This window comes from Electrophorus electricus, chromosome 9 (genome assembly GCF_013358815.1).
Source record: "Electrophorus electricus isolate fEleEle1 chromosome 9, fEleEle1.pri, whole genome shotgun sequence".
NCBI classification, from domain to species: domain Eukaryota; kingdom Metazoa; phylum Chordata; class Actinopteri; order Gymnotiformes; family Gymnotidae; genus Electrophorus; species Electrophorus electricus.
The window spans coordinates 15,108,504-15,124,027 of NC_049543.1; the positions used below are offsets into that span (position 1 = coordinate 15,108,504).

A 15,524-nucleotide genomic window follows, 5' to 3' on the forward strand; every position below is an offset into this window, starting at 1 on the left:
GAAGTAAAACTCTGCTAGGAGCTGGAGCTGCAGCTGGCAGCAAGATTTCCAGTACCGAGAAAAACAATCCAGAGCTGAATTAGAGAAGCAGGTTCTACACTCAGTACAGGCTGAGCTGAAGTGTCCCATGCATCTACTTCTTAACTCTTCTACACTGGGGACATGTATGTAAAAGAAGATCTTGGCAGACTCCATGTTTGGAGTTAACTGAACTTCGAATAAATATAACAGAGATTATTGCTCTGTTAACTTACTATTAGTTCACTTAAGTCCAAATTTGAAGGCAGCCACTTTTTTTTTTTTTTTTGCTAAAACAATTTTTTTAGTGGATGGGTATCATCTTATTATAGGATAATGTATGTGTGTATGTGTTTCTTTTTGAACTCTCTGACTCATGTGTGGTAGTACTGGGAAGACACAATAAAGAAAAACAGCAGTGGGGACATGCGTTCCCAGCAAAATTATATGCGACATTACAGTTTTCCCAGTGACAGCAAGAAATGCATGTCTCGCTGCTGAAAACAGTGACGTCCATTTATGAGAACAAAGCTAATCAGAGCTATAGACACCAATTAGACTTTTGTTTTCTTTGTCTTAGACAGACTTGCAGTATATATGTTTTGAGCCCGAGGACTCACATACCCCCCCCCCCCCCCCCCCCCCACACACACACAGAGGTCTGAGATCTGTTTGCAGTACTACCAGGCATGTTCATCCACACCCTTCTGAGACTGTTCCTGTGAAACCATAAATGCACAACGCGTGCGTGTGCGTGTGTAAGACAAGAGTCAGTGTAACGAGTGCAAAGATGTGTAGAAGCAAATAAGTAGCCAACCAGCGATTCAAGTCAAAGAAATAGTGTATATTTATGCGTTCAAATGCGCGCACTTGTGGAGGTGTGTATGAACATGGGCGCGTCTATATGTGTGTCTGTACATGTTGCTTTGTGCGCGCGCGATTGTTTCATCGTTATGAAAGCTAGTGCGAGCCCTCTGCTTGGCGCGCTTTATTCTTCCTAAATAGATCCCGGTTGGGTTTCTCGCTTTCTGCGTCATGAGGTCGCGTTTTTGTTGCAGATGACACGGCATAATTCTATCGAACAAAAAACACCTCCAACGCACAAACCAAAGCGTAAATATTGGCAATGTGTAAGGCTGATTCCCGAAGAGACCTCGTCTTAGTTCCGTAAAGGCGTGGGGGTAACTAAGAATGTAATATAAATATAGGCCTACCCCTTTTAATTACTGCCTATTTATTCTGCAGTCATATATTTTAGGCTATTTACAGCCTAAAGTTGTAAAGTTGCATTATTGTACGATGTATCTTATATTGGGAAAATTCTCCAACTTCTTTGCGTTATGTGTGAAGTTCATGTTATAAACTTGTCTTAATTGGTCGCCGACCGTTTTAAAAGCATAAGTCTTAATGGATGTTCAGAAATGACAGATGAGGCATAAGACCGCCGAAGCGTAATCAGCAATTTGACATCTGTGAATATTTCTCCAGAAGACGACCTTTATCCCTAACCAAATCATTGTTAGATATGCAAGAGGCGCACATAAGCTACAGAGAGAGAGAGAGAGAGAGAGAGAGAGAGAGAGAGAGAGAGAGAGAGAGAGAGAGAGAGAGAGAGAGAATGAATACACACCCTGTCTTTCCTTTTTCCTTGTCCCCCTCCTTTCCCGGGGCGAGTACAGTACCGGAGCCAAGAAAGCGCCCCACCCTCGCCTCCCGCGAGCTCCGGTTGCCGCCCCGCTGCCCGGCCCCTCGGACCGATCATGTGATCTTCGCTAAGCACACGGTAGACTTTAAACACTTCGACGAGAAAAAAAAGTTTCTTAGCTTTTACAAGGTTTTGTCCGGTCGCCATCAACGTTCCTGGAGCTTCACTCTTGTCATTTGGACTGTTTTTGCGCACGACAGTTACTGACAACGACTTGGTCCTTATCACTTTTGCGTCGTTTTGTCTCGGTTCGGTCTTTTAAAACCAGTAAGGAGAAGGCAGCGACGTCACTTTTTATCAAGAAGTGAGTAACTCTACTTTATCATATGCGGAAACTTCACATCAAAATTGGCGATAGCAGCTATTGCATTTTCACTGTCGGATTGGAATAATGTCCGCCGTGCGTTTGGAATAATTTTTCTTGTAGTCACTGAATTTAAATCTTTCTCTGATAAGCTACGTCATGTCATCCATCGTTTGGCGCAAAGATAGTAAGGGGTCTTATAGACCCTTTGGCATAAGTCAGAGGCGCAGTTTTTTCTGTCATATAGGTTAGGATTCTTCTCGCTATTTTGCTTTTTAGTATGAAAGTCTCACCGTAAAGACATAAAAATTGTAATTAATTAATGGACCGATTATTGCGTTTTTCATTCTAGACCAAAGGGAAATTTAATTTATAGTAGGTAGATTTGGGTAGACTGAGAAGCTCATTTAATTCAAACTCTTGGTTTACGATCCAATGTATGGATTGCTGTTGTGAATTTAGTAGGGCTTTTTTTGTTGATTCATCTACCTAATGTCATTTTGCAATACGTAGTGGTGTTGGAGTTTTTTTTTTTTTTTTGTAATTATTCACAGATATCGCACAGCCATGGAGGTTAAATCAAGTTGGACACATCACATCGTTTTGTTTTGTTTTTGTTGTTTTTTTTCCAGTGCTACATCAAAACCCAGGTTAAAACGAAACGATTGTGAAGCCTGTTGCGCAAAGCGAAAAGTTACAGGGCAAAGTTTAACGTGCCTTCAGAACGTTGTTGACTTAAGCGTGTGGCACGAGCTGAGATTTAGCTTTGCGCGCGGTTATTGGTGTTCGTTATTATTGGTTCTGCACCTCTGCGTACGAGAGAATTCTTCCACGGCTCTTCTCCACTCATTAATATTTGTCTGCATAAAGACCAGCTGACCAGTTTGTTGCGTTTGCATGAGTGTGCATTTCAGTTTCTGCACGTGCTCGTTGTCATGAAAGCAATATAATATATTGTGTGTATATAGAGCAAAAATACGTTTTTTTTTTTCTGTTCCCATCTTTCTCTTTTTCTGTCGCTCTCTCTCTCACCCTCTTTCTGCTGTTCTCTCTCTCTCTCTCTCCTCTCTCTCTCTCTCTCTCTCTCTCCTCTCTCTCTCTCTCTCTCTCTCTCTCTCTCCCTCCCCCTCTCTCTCTCCCTCTTTCCTCTTCTTTCTCTGGGTCAGTGAGGTTGCAGTATCCCGAGCCTTTGTTTCAAGGCTCAAGCTTGCGTCACACATTCCATCTGGCACATGGAGCCTCTTTTCCTGTTTTCAGCCTTCGAGGGGAGGCTGCCTAGGGGGAACACACACACACACACACACACACACACACACACACACACACACACGCGCGCGCGCGCACATGCACGCTTCACCCATACACATGCCTCTTACACTGAATCAACAGTCCAATGTTATCTCCTGGTCACACACACCTGTGCAGGCACACTTACTTGGCAAATGTGTCCTAGGACAGAGGAGAATCTGCTTTGTTTTAATGTAACTTTTTCTTCTCCATCTCTTTCTCACTCTATCAATCTGTCTCTCCTGCTGTTTCCCTGGTTTAGGTACAGGAACCTGCTCCCCATCTGAAAAAAATCTCAGTATATACAAATAATAATAACACATTTCCTCTCCTCCTCCTCTCTCTCACTCACTCTCCTTCTCACACACACACACACACACACTTCTTGGCAAGTAATACTTTGTGGGTCTAACTTTTCTGCACTATAATCTGCACTTGAGCCAAACCTCTGTTTCACCTTCTTCTGTCCAGCCCTGGCTCGTGCGGCTGCTGTAGGTTTTGTGGTGGGTGGGCGTGCATGTGACTCCACGGGCTCAAAACATATATACTGCAAATTGCAAAGCATGTTGTAGAATGATCACAGAATGACTATTCTTTCACATGCCTGGGAACGAAGAAATTGCTCATAGGTCAGCAGTTAGTCTCGCGCGTTCTGTTCAGAGCCGTGACTTTGTTCCATGGGATCCCCCCCCCCCGTCCTGTTACCAGGGAGACCACAAGTTCGACCTCGATGTTTGAAACACACAGGTTTTGAGTTGTTCCATCTTCCCTCTAATGGCAAACTCTTGGCACTGTTCGTTTTACTAGGAAAATATGGCCCACAAGGTTAATGTGTGTGTTTAGTAAATTCTCAGAACAAAAATGTTTTTCAATGAAAAGGAAGGCACCAGCAAAAGGTCCTGACCAGGAAAAGTGGTTTTTAACCAAAGGTACATGTTTTACTGTGCTAAACTAAGAGGGAAGGGAGTTCTTTTTGATGTTATCTATAGGTTAGGTTTAGGTTTATACTTTATTCCTGCGATAGGTTTTACTAAATCTACAATTCCCAACTGTGTCTGATTGGCACACGCTAATAAACATGATTCTATGGCATGTTTAGTTAACAATTGTGCTCAATCTCCCCTCATTGCCTGTTCATTATTTTGATAAAGTCTGATGTATTGACTGTAAGACTGCATGAGATTTTTTTAGGGTATTTGAGTTGTGTGTAGTGCTTGCACATACACTGTATAATTATTTTGTCAGTTATATAAAAGGGCGCTTTGTTGCTCTAGATTAATTAAGGAATTAAACTGCAAGATTTGATGTATAGTCCTCTGTGAATCTGCACCGCAACTGACAGGCAGATCTGCACATAATTACTACCGATTGCGAAATATCCGCACACCTAGCCTGTGACTGGTGCTAAAACAGAAATGTACGCATTTGACGGATGTGCGAGAGCTGGAGTCTGCGTTTGCGGATGTTGATTTCACTGCTCAACCCGCACGGGTGAATGGGACCTGCCGGTTTGTGCTCGTGCACCGTGTCAGTCCCGTGCGTTTGTCAGGTGGTGTTTGAAAAGCTCAGCTCCTGTTCCCTTCACACTTCACGCGCCCTCAGTGTGGTATTTAGAGCTGCGCTTTTTGTTTCGCCACATCGTATCAAAGTGTAAATAACAATATTTTGACTACCAAAACGCGCGAGAAGAGCTGATATGAAATGCGAGGTATTTTAGGGCCTGTGGTATGAGAGCTGGGTGACACAGAGCCAATGAGGCCTGTCAAACAAGAGTTTGAAACGAAGAAGGTCAAAGGTCAATTTCACTGCTAAGCCTCAGGCTTTATTCCCAGTGCAGTAAAGGTCAGGTGGGTTTGTTCTCAGCCACCTGTAGCTGTTTCAGTAATAAACGCTCACTCCGTGTTAATGGAATTGTACCACTGTTTGGCATTTAAACTGCTGCCAGTATGAACTTAGATGCTGTGTGTGTGTGTGTGTGTTTGTGTGTGAGTGACTGTTAACCCTTACCTGACCCCAAATGGGGTAGCTGTAATGGGAGTGGCAGTTCTTTCACAAACTGTGTATCTGTGTGTGTGTGTGTGTGTGTGTGTGTGTGCATCTCCAGTGACATTAGGCGTGGTTGCACCCTTGTCGTTTCCATGCAGCCTCGCCCTTGTGCTGTTTCCTGTGGGTCATATCACTGTGTAGAGCTATGCGTGTGTGTGAGAAGTGTGGGGGGGTAGTGAGTGTGAGAGAGAGGTGTGGGGGGTTGTGTGTGAGAGGTGTGGGGGTAGTGTGTGTGTGGGTGTTTCTGCACTTGGTTCTGTGAAATGCACTTAGTATGCCTATGAATTTTACTCTGTGTGTGTTTCTCTTGGACTTGTTTTTGTGCGTGTTAACATTACTGAATGTGTAAGTGACAGCACTTCCACTCTTTCTCTTTTTCATTCTCTCATCCCTCCGTCTCTGTAAACATTTACGAGCAGACATCACTAAATAACCAAGAGCATCCGCTCGGAGCAGAATTGCAGGACCAGTCACACGTCTTATATCAAAGAGTAGTTGCACGACAGATAATTCCCCCAACATACACACGTGTTCTCTAAACAGCACTGCTAGTGTTCACAGGGTTGGTGTCACTGGACCTCAGGACATCAAAGCTACACATTTGTTTTTTTCCAGTGCTTATGCTTCAGCAAATGAGATTAAACCAAATATGTACACATACACACACAAACAACAAACACAGAAAAACCAACCACCCCCCAAAAAACCTGGATTCATCTTGACTTAAAGCAACTAGGCTCTTCTGAGCATTCTCATTTCTTTGGCCCTATTTTGGTTTTGGATTTGGTTTCTGCAGTGGTCTGTCGCTTACATGCGTCTAAATTTTTAATATCTAATACACAAGGCATTAGAATAAATTTAATACTGTCATTTACATTAAATGTAATGAACTAAAACAAATTTGAGACCTAATTTCTAAAGAATCACATCTTTGTGGTTTTGCCTGGCAGTGTTTAGGCTGATGTTGTAATGTTGGGTGGATCTGTCCTAAAATCGTGAGTCATTTTCCTCCTGAGGGTTTCTGATCTAGTATTGACAGTTTTATATTCACCCCCCCCCCCCCCCCCCCCCCCCCCCCCATTCTCACTGCGGTTACTACATGGATGTAATGAGCGCTAGAGAGGAAGAGGAAAAGAGAGAAAGTATGGAGTGAAAAGGGGAGTGAGAAGAGGAGAAAGAAATATGGTGATATTTTACATCGTTGCATTTCTGTCAATAGTCTGTTACTTATGTAACCATGCGTGTACAAACATATACACACACACACACACACACACACACACTTCTTCTTGTTTTTTGGACCTCTGTTTTGTCCCCTGTAATCCTTCGATCCATCAGATTCCTCTCCTCCCTCCCGCTCATTCCTCTGATGATTTTAGAATGAGGGATATGTGTGTGTGTGTGTGTGTGTGTGTGAATAGGTGGGTGTGAGAGTATTCTGTCTTGTAAAATGACCCATTCTGTAATCAACAATCGCTGTTACCCGCTCATGAACACAGGAAGACATTTCTTTTTCTTTGTGCTCTCATAAACAGTGTTATGATTCATCTCCCGTTTTTCTGCATTTTCCAGAATTCCAGTGGGAGCAGCCATGCTCATGTGTGACTACCCAGTAAAGGCAGACATGGACATGGTGAGTACTGGACCACGTTTGAAACTTCATGCACATAGGTGCCATTAAACAGCAGGATCTTTAGGTCTGTGATCCATCAGAAGTTGATCACTTGATGAGTGTTACTAATAAATATTCAGTCATTTTTGAACTAGGCTTGGATATTTGTAGCTTTGGTAAAAAAAAATGATTCGCAAATACACAGACACTGTGATTATGGTATTGGCCACTAGGGGGACAATGTACTGCTCCCCTCCTGTTCCCCGTTTAGCCATTGGTGCAATACATGGGAAAGCTTGCTATACGGATTAAGCCTGTAGGACATTGGCCTATCTGGCAGACTTGAAAAATAATGTAAAATTTTGTAATTTGATCAAGACAAAAAGAAATAGCAATACGAGCGCACAGTTTTCATCCCGCGTTTTCGTCGGTAGCGCTTCCAAAGCGTTCGACACGCTTTAAGATTTATCCCACTGGCTGATTGAGTTGAGTAAGTGATTATGTGAAGTGTAATAATTGCTTGTGATTTTGAAGTGGCCGCGTTTCCTGGGATAACACAAACAAAGCTGCGGTCTTGCGAAGTGTTAAATGTGGAGTTTGGGTCCACCCTCTTCCTGCTTGTCTGGGTGGCAGGGTCCGGTTTATCCACTTCAGGAGAAAACAGCCCCCCCCCCTTTCCGCCCAACAACGCTGGATCGCGCACACACCTGGCCGAAGGCCAAACACGCCGCAGCTTTTGCGTGCGTGCGGGCGGGCGGGCGGGCGGGCGTGCGTGCGTTAGTGAGCTGTACTGTTTCGGTGTATCAGAAAAACACGCAGGCGGTAGAAGCAGCCAGCCGGAGTGTGCGCGTTAACCCCATGATCAACACGTCCTTAATGAAAACACGAAGTTCAGAATACGGGCAAATAATTTATGCTGCATCACAGTAGCAATTCAGAAGTTAAAGTATTTAATCTCTCTCTCTCTATCTCTCCTTTTCTCTATTCTTCTCTCCCTCTCTCTCTCTCCTTCTCTCCCTCTCTCGCTCTCTTTCCAGATGGACATGCATTCCTTTCCTATTAGGTTAGGGCTTTGTAGGGGACTGGAAGTTGCATTTGGCTCCGAGTCACTTTTTTTAGAGTCGGAAAAGCGATTTTTCTACATCTTTATTGTCCCCCAAGCTCACAGCTTCCCCACACAGCGTGTGTCTGTCTGTGTCTCTGTGTGTGTGTGTGTAAGTGAGAGAGACTAGTTGACAGGATATTTACTGTGTATCTCTCTGCCTCCCTCTCCCCTCTTCCCCTTTCTCTACTGTCTCTCTCTCCTTCTCTTTCTCTCCTCTCTCTCCTCCCCTCTATCTATTTCAGGGCTACCCCTCCTTGGTGAGCTCCCAGGCCGAGCCCTTCGGCGTCATCCTGGCCGTGCACCAGTACCCCCCTCAGTTTGCCCCTCAGTACCCGCCCCATTTTTCTTGCCCACCCTACAGTAGCCCCTCCCCCCCTCGCAGCCCCGCACACTCGCAGCTGGAGCCCGTGGACCTGTCGCTGGGCAAGAAGCCCTCTCCTTCCTCACCCTCCTCGTCCTGCTCCTCCTCCTCCTCGTCCAGAGCCACGCCTCCGTCCCCGCACGGGAGCCTCAGCCCCATCACCACGTCCCGCTCCCACTCCGCCTCCGCGCCAGGATCCACTTCCGGGTCACCCCAGCCCAGACTCCTGACTCCGCCCATGACGCTGCCGTTTCCCACCGTGAGCATTTTTGCCTAGACAGGCCTAATGAAATACAATCTGAATAAATCTTGAATAAGTAAATGTTTATTTTTTGCGTAAACATAGTGCTTATGCCATTGCTGAAAATAATATTTCTTCCCGGCTCCAGTAATAAATGTTTGGGTGTTTCTTGTGTGTGTGTGCGTGTGTTTGTGTGTGTGTCTAGGTGTTGACCCCGCTGGTACCCACAGCAGGTCCTGGCCTCATCCCGGTCCTGCCCAGCGTCATGCTGCCCTCCATGCCCCTGCTCTACCCACCCCCTCTCCTGCCCTCACCCCTCATGCTGTCACCCACTACACCTGATGACCAGCAGGGCGGTGCCACCACATTCAAAGCCGGTAGGCACGATTAAAGATTAGGGGTATATGTGCGCTCAATGTATATATGCGTGTGCACATATAAACACACACACACACACACACACACACACACAGTCAGTGCAGTCATAAGCTTTAAGAAACCCATTCTAAAGGCTCATCTCTGTTTCTACCTGCAGTGTCTTCCATAAAATCAGAGGTCTGCCAAGACAACCAGCCAATCAAATCAGAGCCCCGCACTGAGCATTCTCTGAGCACATACAGCCAGGAAATCCCATCACCACCCATACCGCGGAATTACAACGAGTGAGTGGGACAACTGTCTTACACACACACACACTCACACTCACACTCACCTATGCACACATGCATGCGCAACAACACACATACGCACACACTCTTATACAAACATGTACACACACATAAACACACTGTTTGTGTGGTCTGTACCATGCATTTTTATGACTTAATAAAGACAGAGAACCATTTGGTGAGGCCTTTTGGTAAAGAATAATGGTTGTGTGTGGTGGGGGGTGTACACAAAGTGTGTGTGTGTGTGTGTGTGTGAGAGAGAGGCCAGTCTGGGCTTGTTTCTGTAATTTCTTCACATTCTTTTAGGACACTGTATGCTGAGTGTGTCAACACTGTACACCTGCTCATAAAAAACACACTCCTACACATGACCCAGGGGTCTGTTATTACAAACAGAAGCACCTATACGTGCGTGTATACATACATGCACTCTGCAAGATAAAAGATATACATCGTCACTGGTATGTGCGGAGAGAGTGAGTCATTTCCGTGCCGTGTGAGTCAACTCCGTTGCCCCTGTGAGTGTTTGGTGGCTGGAACTGCCCTGAAGTAGGATACTGTGCTAATCTGAAGTCAGTCACTTTTAGCTGTAGTTTAACTAAAACATCAGTGCCAGACATCAGTGTTTTTGATTACTCACTTCCTTTTTTATATTAAAATAAGCAGTACGTAGTTTGTGAATGTACACGTTCACCGCCCTCTTTTGTAAACTGCTGGGTGATGTAGGAAGCAGGTGGAGGAGCTGCACAGTCAGCGGAACAATCAGCCCTTTTTTTCTCCATTAAACAGAGGAAAACTTTACTTGACCCAAATCACGTTTGGAATAGCAACAGCACTAGGTGCGGTCTTCTGGTGGGTACTGCGTGTGTGCGTGTGTGTGTGTTGGTCAGTGTGTCTGTTTGTGTCTTTGAGCATGTAAATGTGTGTGTTTGTGTATGAATATGCGAACGTGTGTATATGTGTGTCTGTCTGTGTGTGTGTGTGTATGTCTTTGAACACGGGTGTATATATGTGTGTGTGTGTGTGTGTGTGTCTTTGAACACGTGTGTGTGTGTGTGTGTGGGTGTGTGTGTCTTTGAACATGGGTGTGTGTGTGTGTGTGTGGGTGTGTGTGTCTTTGAACACGGGTGTGTGTGTGTGTGTGTGTGTGTGTGGGTGTGTATGTCTTTGAACACGGGTATATATATGTGTGTGTGTGTGTGTGTGTGTCTTTGAACACGGGTGTGTGTGTGTGTGTGTGTGTCTTTGAACACGGGTGTGTGTGTGTCTTTGAACACGGGTGTGTGTGTGTCTTTGAACACGGGTGTGTGTGTGTCTTTGAACACGGGTATATATATATATATGTGTGTGTGTGTGTGTGTGTGTGTGTGTGTGTGTGGCTGCACCTTTGCTGCTGTTTCCCTCTGCGGGACTGATAAAATCTCTCAGTATGCACGTCTACGACAGCACGTCTCCAAGCATCCATTTGCAACCGATTGTGTTGATCTATGCGTGTGTAATGACCTGTGTGTCTGTGCGGTGTGTGTCTGTGCGGTGTGTGTGTGTAATGACCTGTGTGTCTGTGCGGTGTGTGTGTGTGTGTGTGTGTAATGACCTGTGTGTCTGTGCGGTGTGTGTGTGTAATGACCTGTATGCCTGTGCGGTGTGTGTGTGTGTGTGTGTGTGTGTAATGACCTGTGTGTCTGTGCGGTGTGTGTGTGTAATGACCTGTGTGTCTGTGCGGTGTGTGTCTGTGCGGTGTGTGTGTGTGTAATGACCTGTATGCCTGTGCGGTGTGTGTGTGTGTGTGTGTGTGTGTGTAATGACCTGTGTGTCTGTGCGGTGTGTGTGTGTAATGACCTGTATGCCTGTGCGGTGTGTGTGTGTGTGTGTGTGTGTGTAATGACCTGTGTGTCTGTGCGGTGTGTGTGTGTAGTGACCTGTATGCCTGTGCGGTGTGTGTGTGTGTGTGTGTGTGTGTAATGACTTGTGTGTCTGTGCGGTGTGTGTATGTGTGTGTGTAATAACCTGTATGCCTGTGCGGTGTGTGTGTGTAATGACCTGTGTGTCTGTGTGTATTTGTGCCTGTGTGTGTGAGTGAATGAATCAGACTTCCAGACCCATTAGAGATATAGGGAAAATGAGGAGAGAGAGAGGGTACAATAATTCTCCCTAATAGGGTTGGGTGCCAGAAAAATGTGCACGTTGAGGAGCAAAATGCGAAAATGGAGAATGAATGACATAGAAATGGGAGAATGATGAAAGAGAAAGACCAAGATGACTGAGAGAAGGTGTGATGAGAGAGGGAGAGAACGCAGTACGGTACATTTTAATTACAGTTTGGTCAGGGCAGGGACTGAGAAGGTGTGTCCATGTGTCACAGCTGTGTTTTGCACCTCAGGCCTTCACTCTTAGAACCTAAAAATATCCTTCAAACAGACCTGCCCAAACACATCATTCCAGAAAACAGACCTGCCCAAACACATCATTCCAGAAAACAGACCTGCCCAAACACATCATTCCAGAAAACAGACCTGCCCAAACACATCATTCCAGAAAACAGATTTTATAGCAATTTTCTCACAACAGCAAATGACCAGGAAAACATAAATTATGAACTAGTTTGATTTGGAAGCATGTTATTAATTTTTTTAAAAATTAAACAAACAAACAAAACAACAACAACAATGATTATTAGTAGTAATAGTAGTAGACCCGGAATTCAAGCTCACTGTTGTCTGTGTATTCTGGACACAGAATCCTGCTTTCACTGACATCCTGTGGTCATACTAGGTACTGCATCTGAACGTTTAGCAGACTGCTGCTTCTCACATTCATGATGCAAATACCCGGAGCCGCAACAAGCGAAAAGTGACAGTTAAACCACCTTCTTAATCTTCTCATCGCATGGACTCGTGCTAGGCTAAGGATGGTCTCTTGAAACATAAAAAAACAGTTCAAGAAACATAGAAAATTCGATTGCATAGGATATTTCATTACAACGTGTCATTTCCGGACAGAATTAAATCTTGAACTATGCATAAATATAAATTCACTGGTGATGTTTACTTCTCTCTGGCTGACAGGGCGAACACACATTCAGTGATTGTGCACACCCGTAAGGTGGAGTCACCAGATCCTCTGAAGAAACGACGCATTCATCGCTGTGATTTCGGCGGCTGCAATAAAGTCTACACCAAGAGCTCGCACTTAAAAGCCCACAGACGCACACACACAGGTACACACGCGCGCACACACCCACACACACGGGTAAACACATGCACACACACATAAACACACACCCACACATACATGTTACTAAAAGTTCTATTTGTGTGTGTGTGTGTGTGTGTGTGTGTCTGCAGGCGAGAAGCCATATAAGTGTATGTGGGAGGGATGCACATGGAAGTTTGCACGCTCAGACGAGCTGACACGTCACTACCGCAAGCACACGGGTGTGAAGCCGTTCCAGTGTCCTGACTGTGACCGCAACTTCTCTCGCTCTGACCACCTCGCTCTCCACAAGAAACGCCACCTGTTGGTCTGAGCCACGACTACAGGGCTGCCACTTCGAGGGTGAACACAAAAAAGCACCTTCAGTTTAGCTGCCACTTGACGGCAGATGGACAGTGTCATTATCAGGGTGTAGGGGTTGTTCTTTGTTCTTCACACAAGGAAAAGGTTGAAGTGAGCGATTAAATAAAAGAAGAGGTGTAAAGTGAGGTGACTCCTTCCACTCCTCTTCACCTCCCTGTTACCATGGATTGGACCTGATCTGGTTGCCATGGAAAAATGTTTCTATTGCTATGAATATTGCTTTTAAATGGAACCTGACAGTAAAGACCCTTATATATTGAGGCGTGAGCCACCTTATGGAACTTCTGCTTCGGCAGTCGTCTTTATTTCTCTCTGTCTCTAGCATTCATCCTGTTCTAAGCATCTGGGCACACACAAGCACACTCACACACATATACACAAGCACACTCGCACACACACACAAGCACACTCACGCGCGCACGTGCCCACAACCTCACCCTCTGTCTGCCTCAATCATATCAGCAATTTTGTTTCGCCCTCTGCTGGTCAAAGGGCTTCTTTCTCTTTCTTTCTTTCTTTCTTTCTTTCTTTTTCTCTCTCTCTCTCTCTCTCTCTCTCTCTCTCTCTCTCTCTCTCTCTCTCTCTCTCTCTCTCTCATACACACAAACAGTAGCGCACCCGCACCCAGTATCTATCCTAAATAATGTGAAATTATTTTTATATTAGTCAGGAAAAACGTGTATGTCAGTAATTTTGTAACCATCACGAATAACGTGAGTATAATCTATCGTGCATGAGCGGGACCAGATCTTATCATTATTTTTTTATATTAGTTTTTCAGGCTTTCATTTGTTCCTTTCGTCATCGTATGGGTTAGTCTTATGGTGTTATTTTGAGCGGTAAGTCTACTCTTAAGACTATATCAAAACCCAAGTTATTTTTATTAGTTCAGAAGCGGAGAGAATCTTTGGCGTTAGCTTGCAGGCCTATTAACGTATCCTCGCACCGAACTTGGCGAGGACATCGACAGCAAACTCTCACAGCATCAGTACCAGTCTCAGCAGTACGAGCTTATCCGCGTGTCAGTTAATCTTTATTGAGTAAATATGTAAGTACTGTGTACTACATTCGACCTATGCAACTCTGTAGGCCTATTTGCACATCAGCTTTAGTAACGATGTTTCATACGAATGCTGGTCTATAGGTCACGGCGAGTTAAAGTAGCGGTCCTGAGGCCAGGACAATACGTATGGCCACTTGGTGCCGAGTTGTTAAAACAGTAGGAGCTTAGCTATATCTCACAGAAAAAGCGTACACAGCTGCTCAAACAGTTAAACATAGTTAGCTGCTATGATATGGCATGTAGAAAAATGGGAAGGTCGTTTTATTTAATGATGATGTATAGGCGGTAGATTGGAATATTCGCTAAAAGCGAATATTCGTCGAACCATAATAACGCACGAATGCTGGGTTGTACAGGGTTGTTATCCATCGAGATCTTTGGTGGAAGCTTTGGGGAACAGTCGGAATTCCATTAAATGGTGTCTGTATTTATGGCTAAATGTGAAGCATTTAAACGGGGCATTAATGAAACGAGTTTAGTCTGGCTGTAGTCAGTGTAGTTTTCGTTGACATTTTGTGCGTGCTTAAAGAAGCGTGTTAGGACGTGCGTGTGTTCTTTCTCAAGATTTTGAAAATCTCTTTTCTGTGAACCGTTTTTTGGAGCGCACGACTTACAAAAGGGAATGTGCACTTTAAACTGAGTTGACAGCCAAATATCTATCGGGAAGTTAGGGAAAATACTTAACACTTTAGTGGCTAAATAACCATGATCAACAAGTCCTCTTAGCAAGCAAGAAATTCACAACAGACCATAGATGGCACTTCTCATCTCAGTCCTCTTCCTATCTTGCGTTGTTATTTAAATTCTGTTGTCTATCGAAGGATGTTTGATATTAAAGTTTCATTTGAAGTAGGCCTACTGAGCTCAGTCATGAGAAACAGATGAGAAAGATGAACAGTACAAACCGACAGACGGATGAAAACAGTTGCGAGAAGAGTCAGAGACTTGCAGAATGCAAGAAGGCGGATGCGTTTATTGTCTGAGTAGCAGAGAGCATACAGGCAGCCTCAAAGAACGTTACATAAACCTTCCCTGAGAATTCTTTTCCTGAAAAATTTATAGCGGAAATTGTAATATATATATATATATATATATATATATATATATATATATATATATATATGTATATGTATGTGTTTTGTGCTGTGGATTAAAACAATTGAAAGGGAAATTAAATGATTTATATGCATCATGATTTTTATATATTTGTAATCTCATCAAATATTATGCATTTCTATGAAGATGTGAATCTTTATATCTCCAGTTCTGTCTTATTCAAATTAGCCATATTTTTGCTGTTCAAAAGGGAATCATATTATGACGTTGTATAAAACTGTGAAATAAGACATATTCTGTACAGACTAATATTGTATTATTATTTTAGATATACAATGTAACGTTTAATAAACTTTTGTCTGTGCATTTTTGCATAAATGCAATGCCATTGTGGTGTTTTTAAATTCAGTTCCACTAATTTAACTGATAGCTTAAAGTATTTGAGTGGTGCCCCTTAGCTTTTTGCATTATTTGGGTGTTGA

At 44.0% G+C, this 15,524-nt stretch overlaps 1 protein-coding gene across 2 annotated transcripts; it reads left to right on the forward strand.

The window, feature by feature from the left end:
- Positions 1-1,720: 1,720 nt before the first annotated feature.
- On the forward strand, positions 1,721-15,420 carry klf3 (Kruppel-like factor 3 (basic)). Of its 2 annotated transcripts, none has more exons than XM_027026441.2 (7): positions 1,721-2,027; positions 6,933-6,993; positions 8,320-8,697; positions 8,885-9,056; positions 9,215-9,341; positions 12,413-12,564; positions 12,692-15,420. In XM_027026441.2, exons 2-7 carry the CDS (start codon positions 6,952-6,954, stop codon positions 12,871-12,873), a joined length of 1,053 nt encoding a protein of 350 aa, XP_026882242.2. In that variant the 5' UTR covers positions 1,721-2,027; positions 6,933-6,951; the 3' UTR covers positions 12,874-15,420. The 2 variants fall into 2 exon arrangements, with proteins under 2 accessions (XP_026882242.2, XP_035386120.1); XM_035530227.1 differs by having other exon boundaries at positions 1,728-1,801.
- Positions 15,421-15,524: the final 104 nt, after the last annotated feature.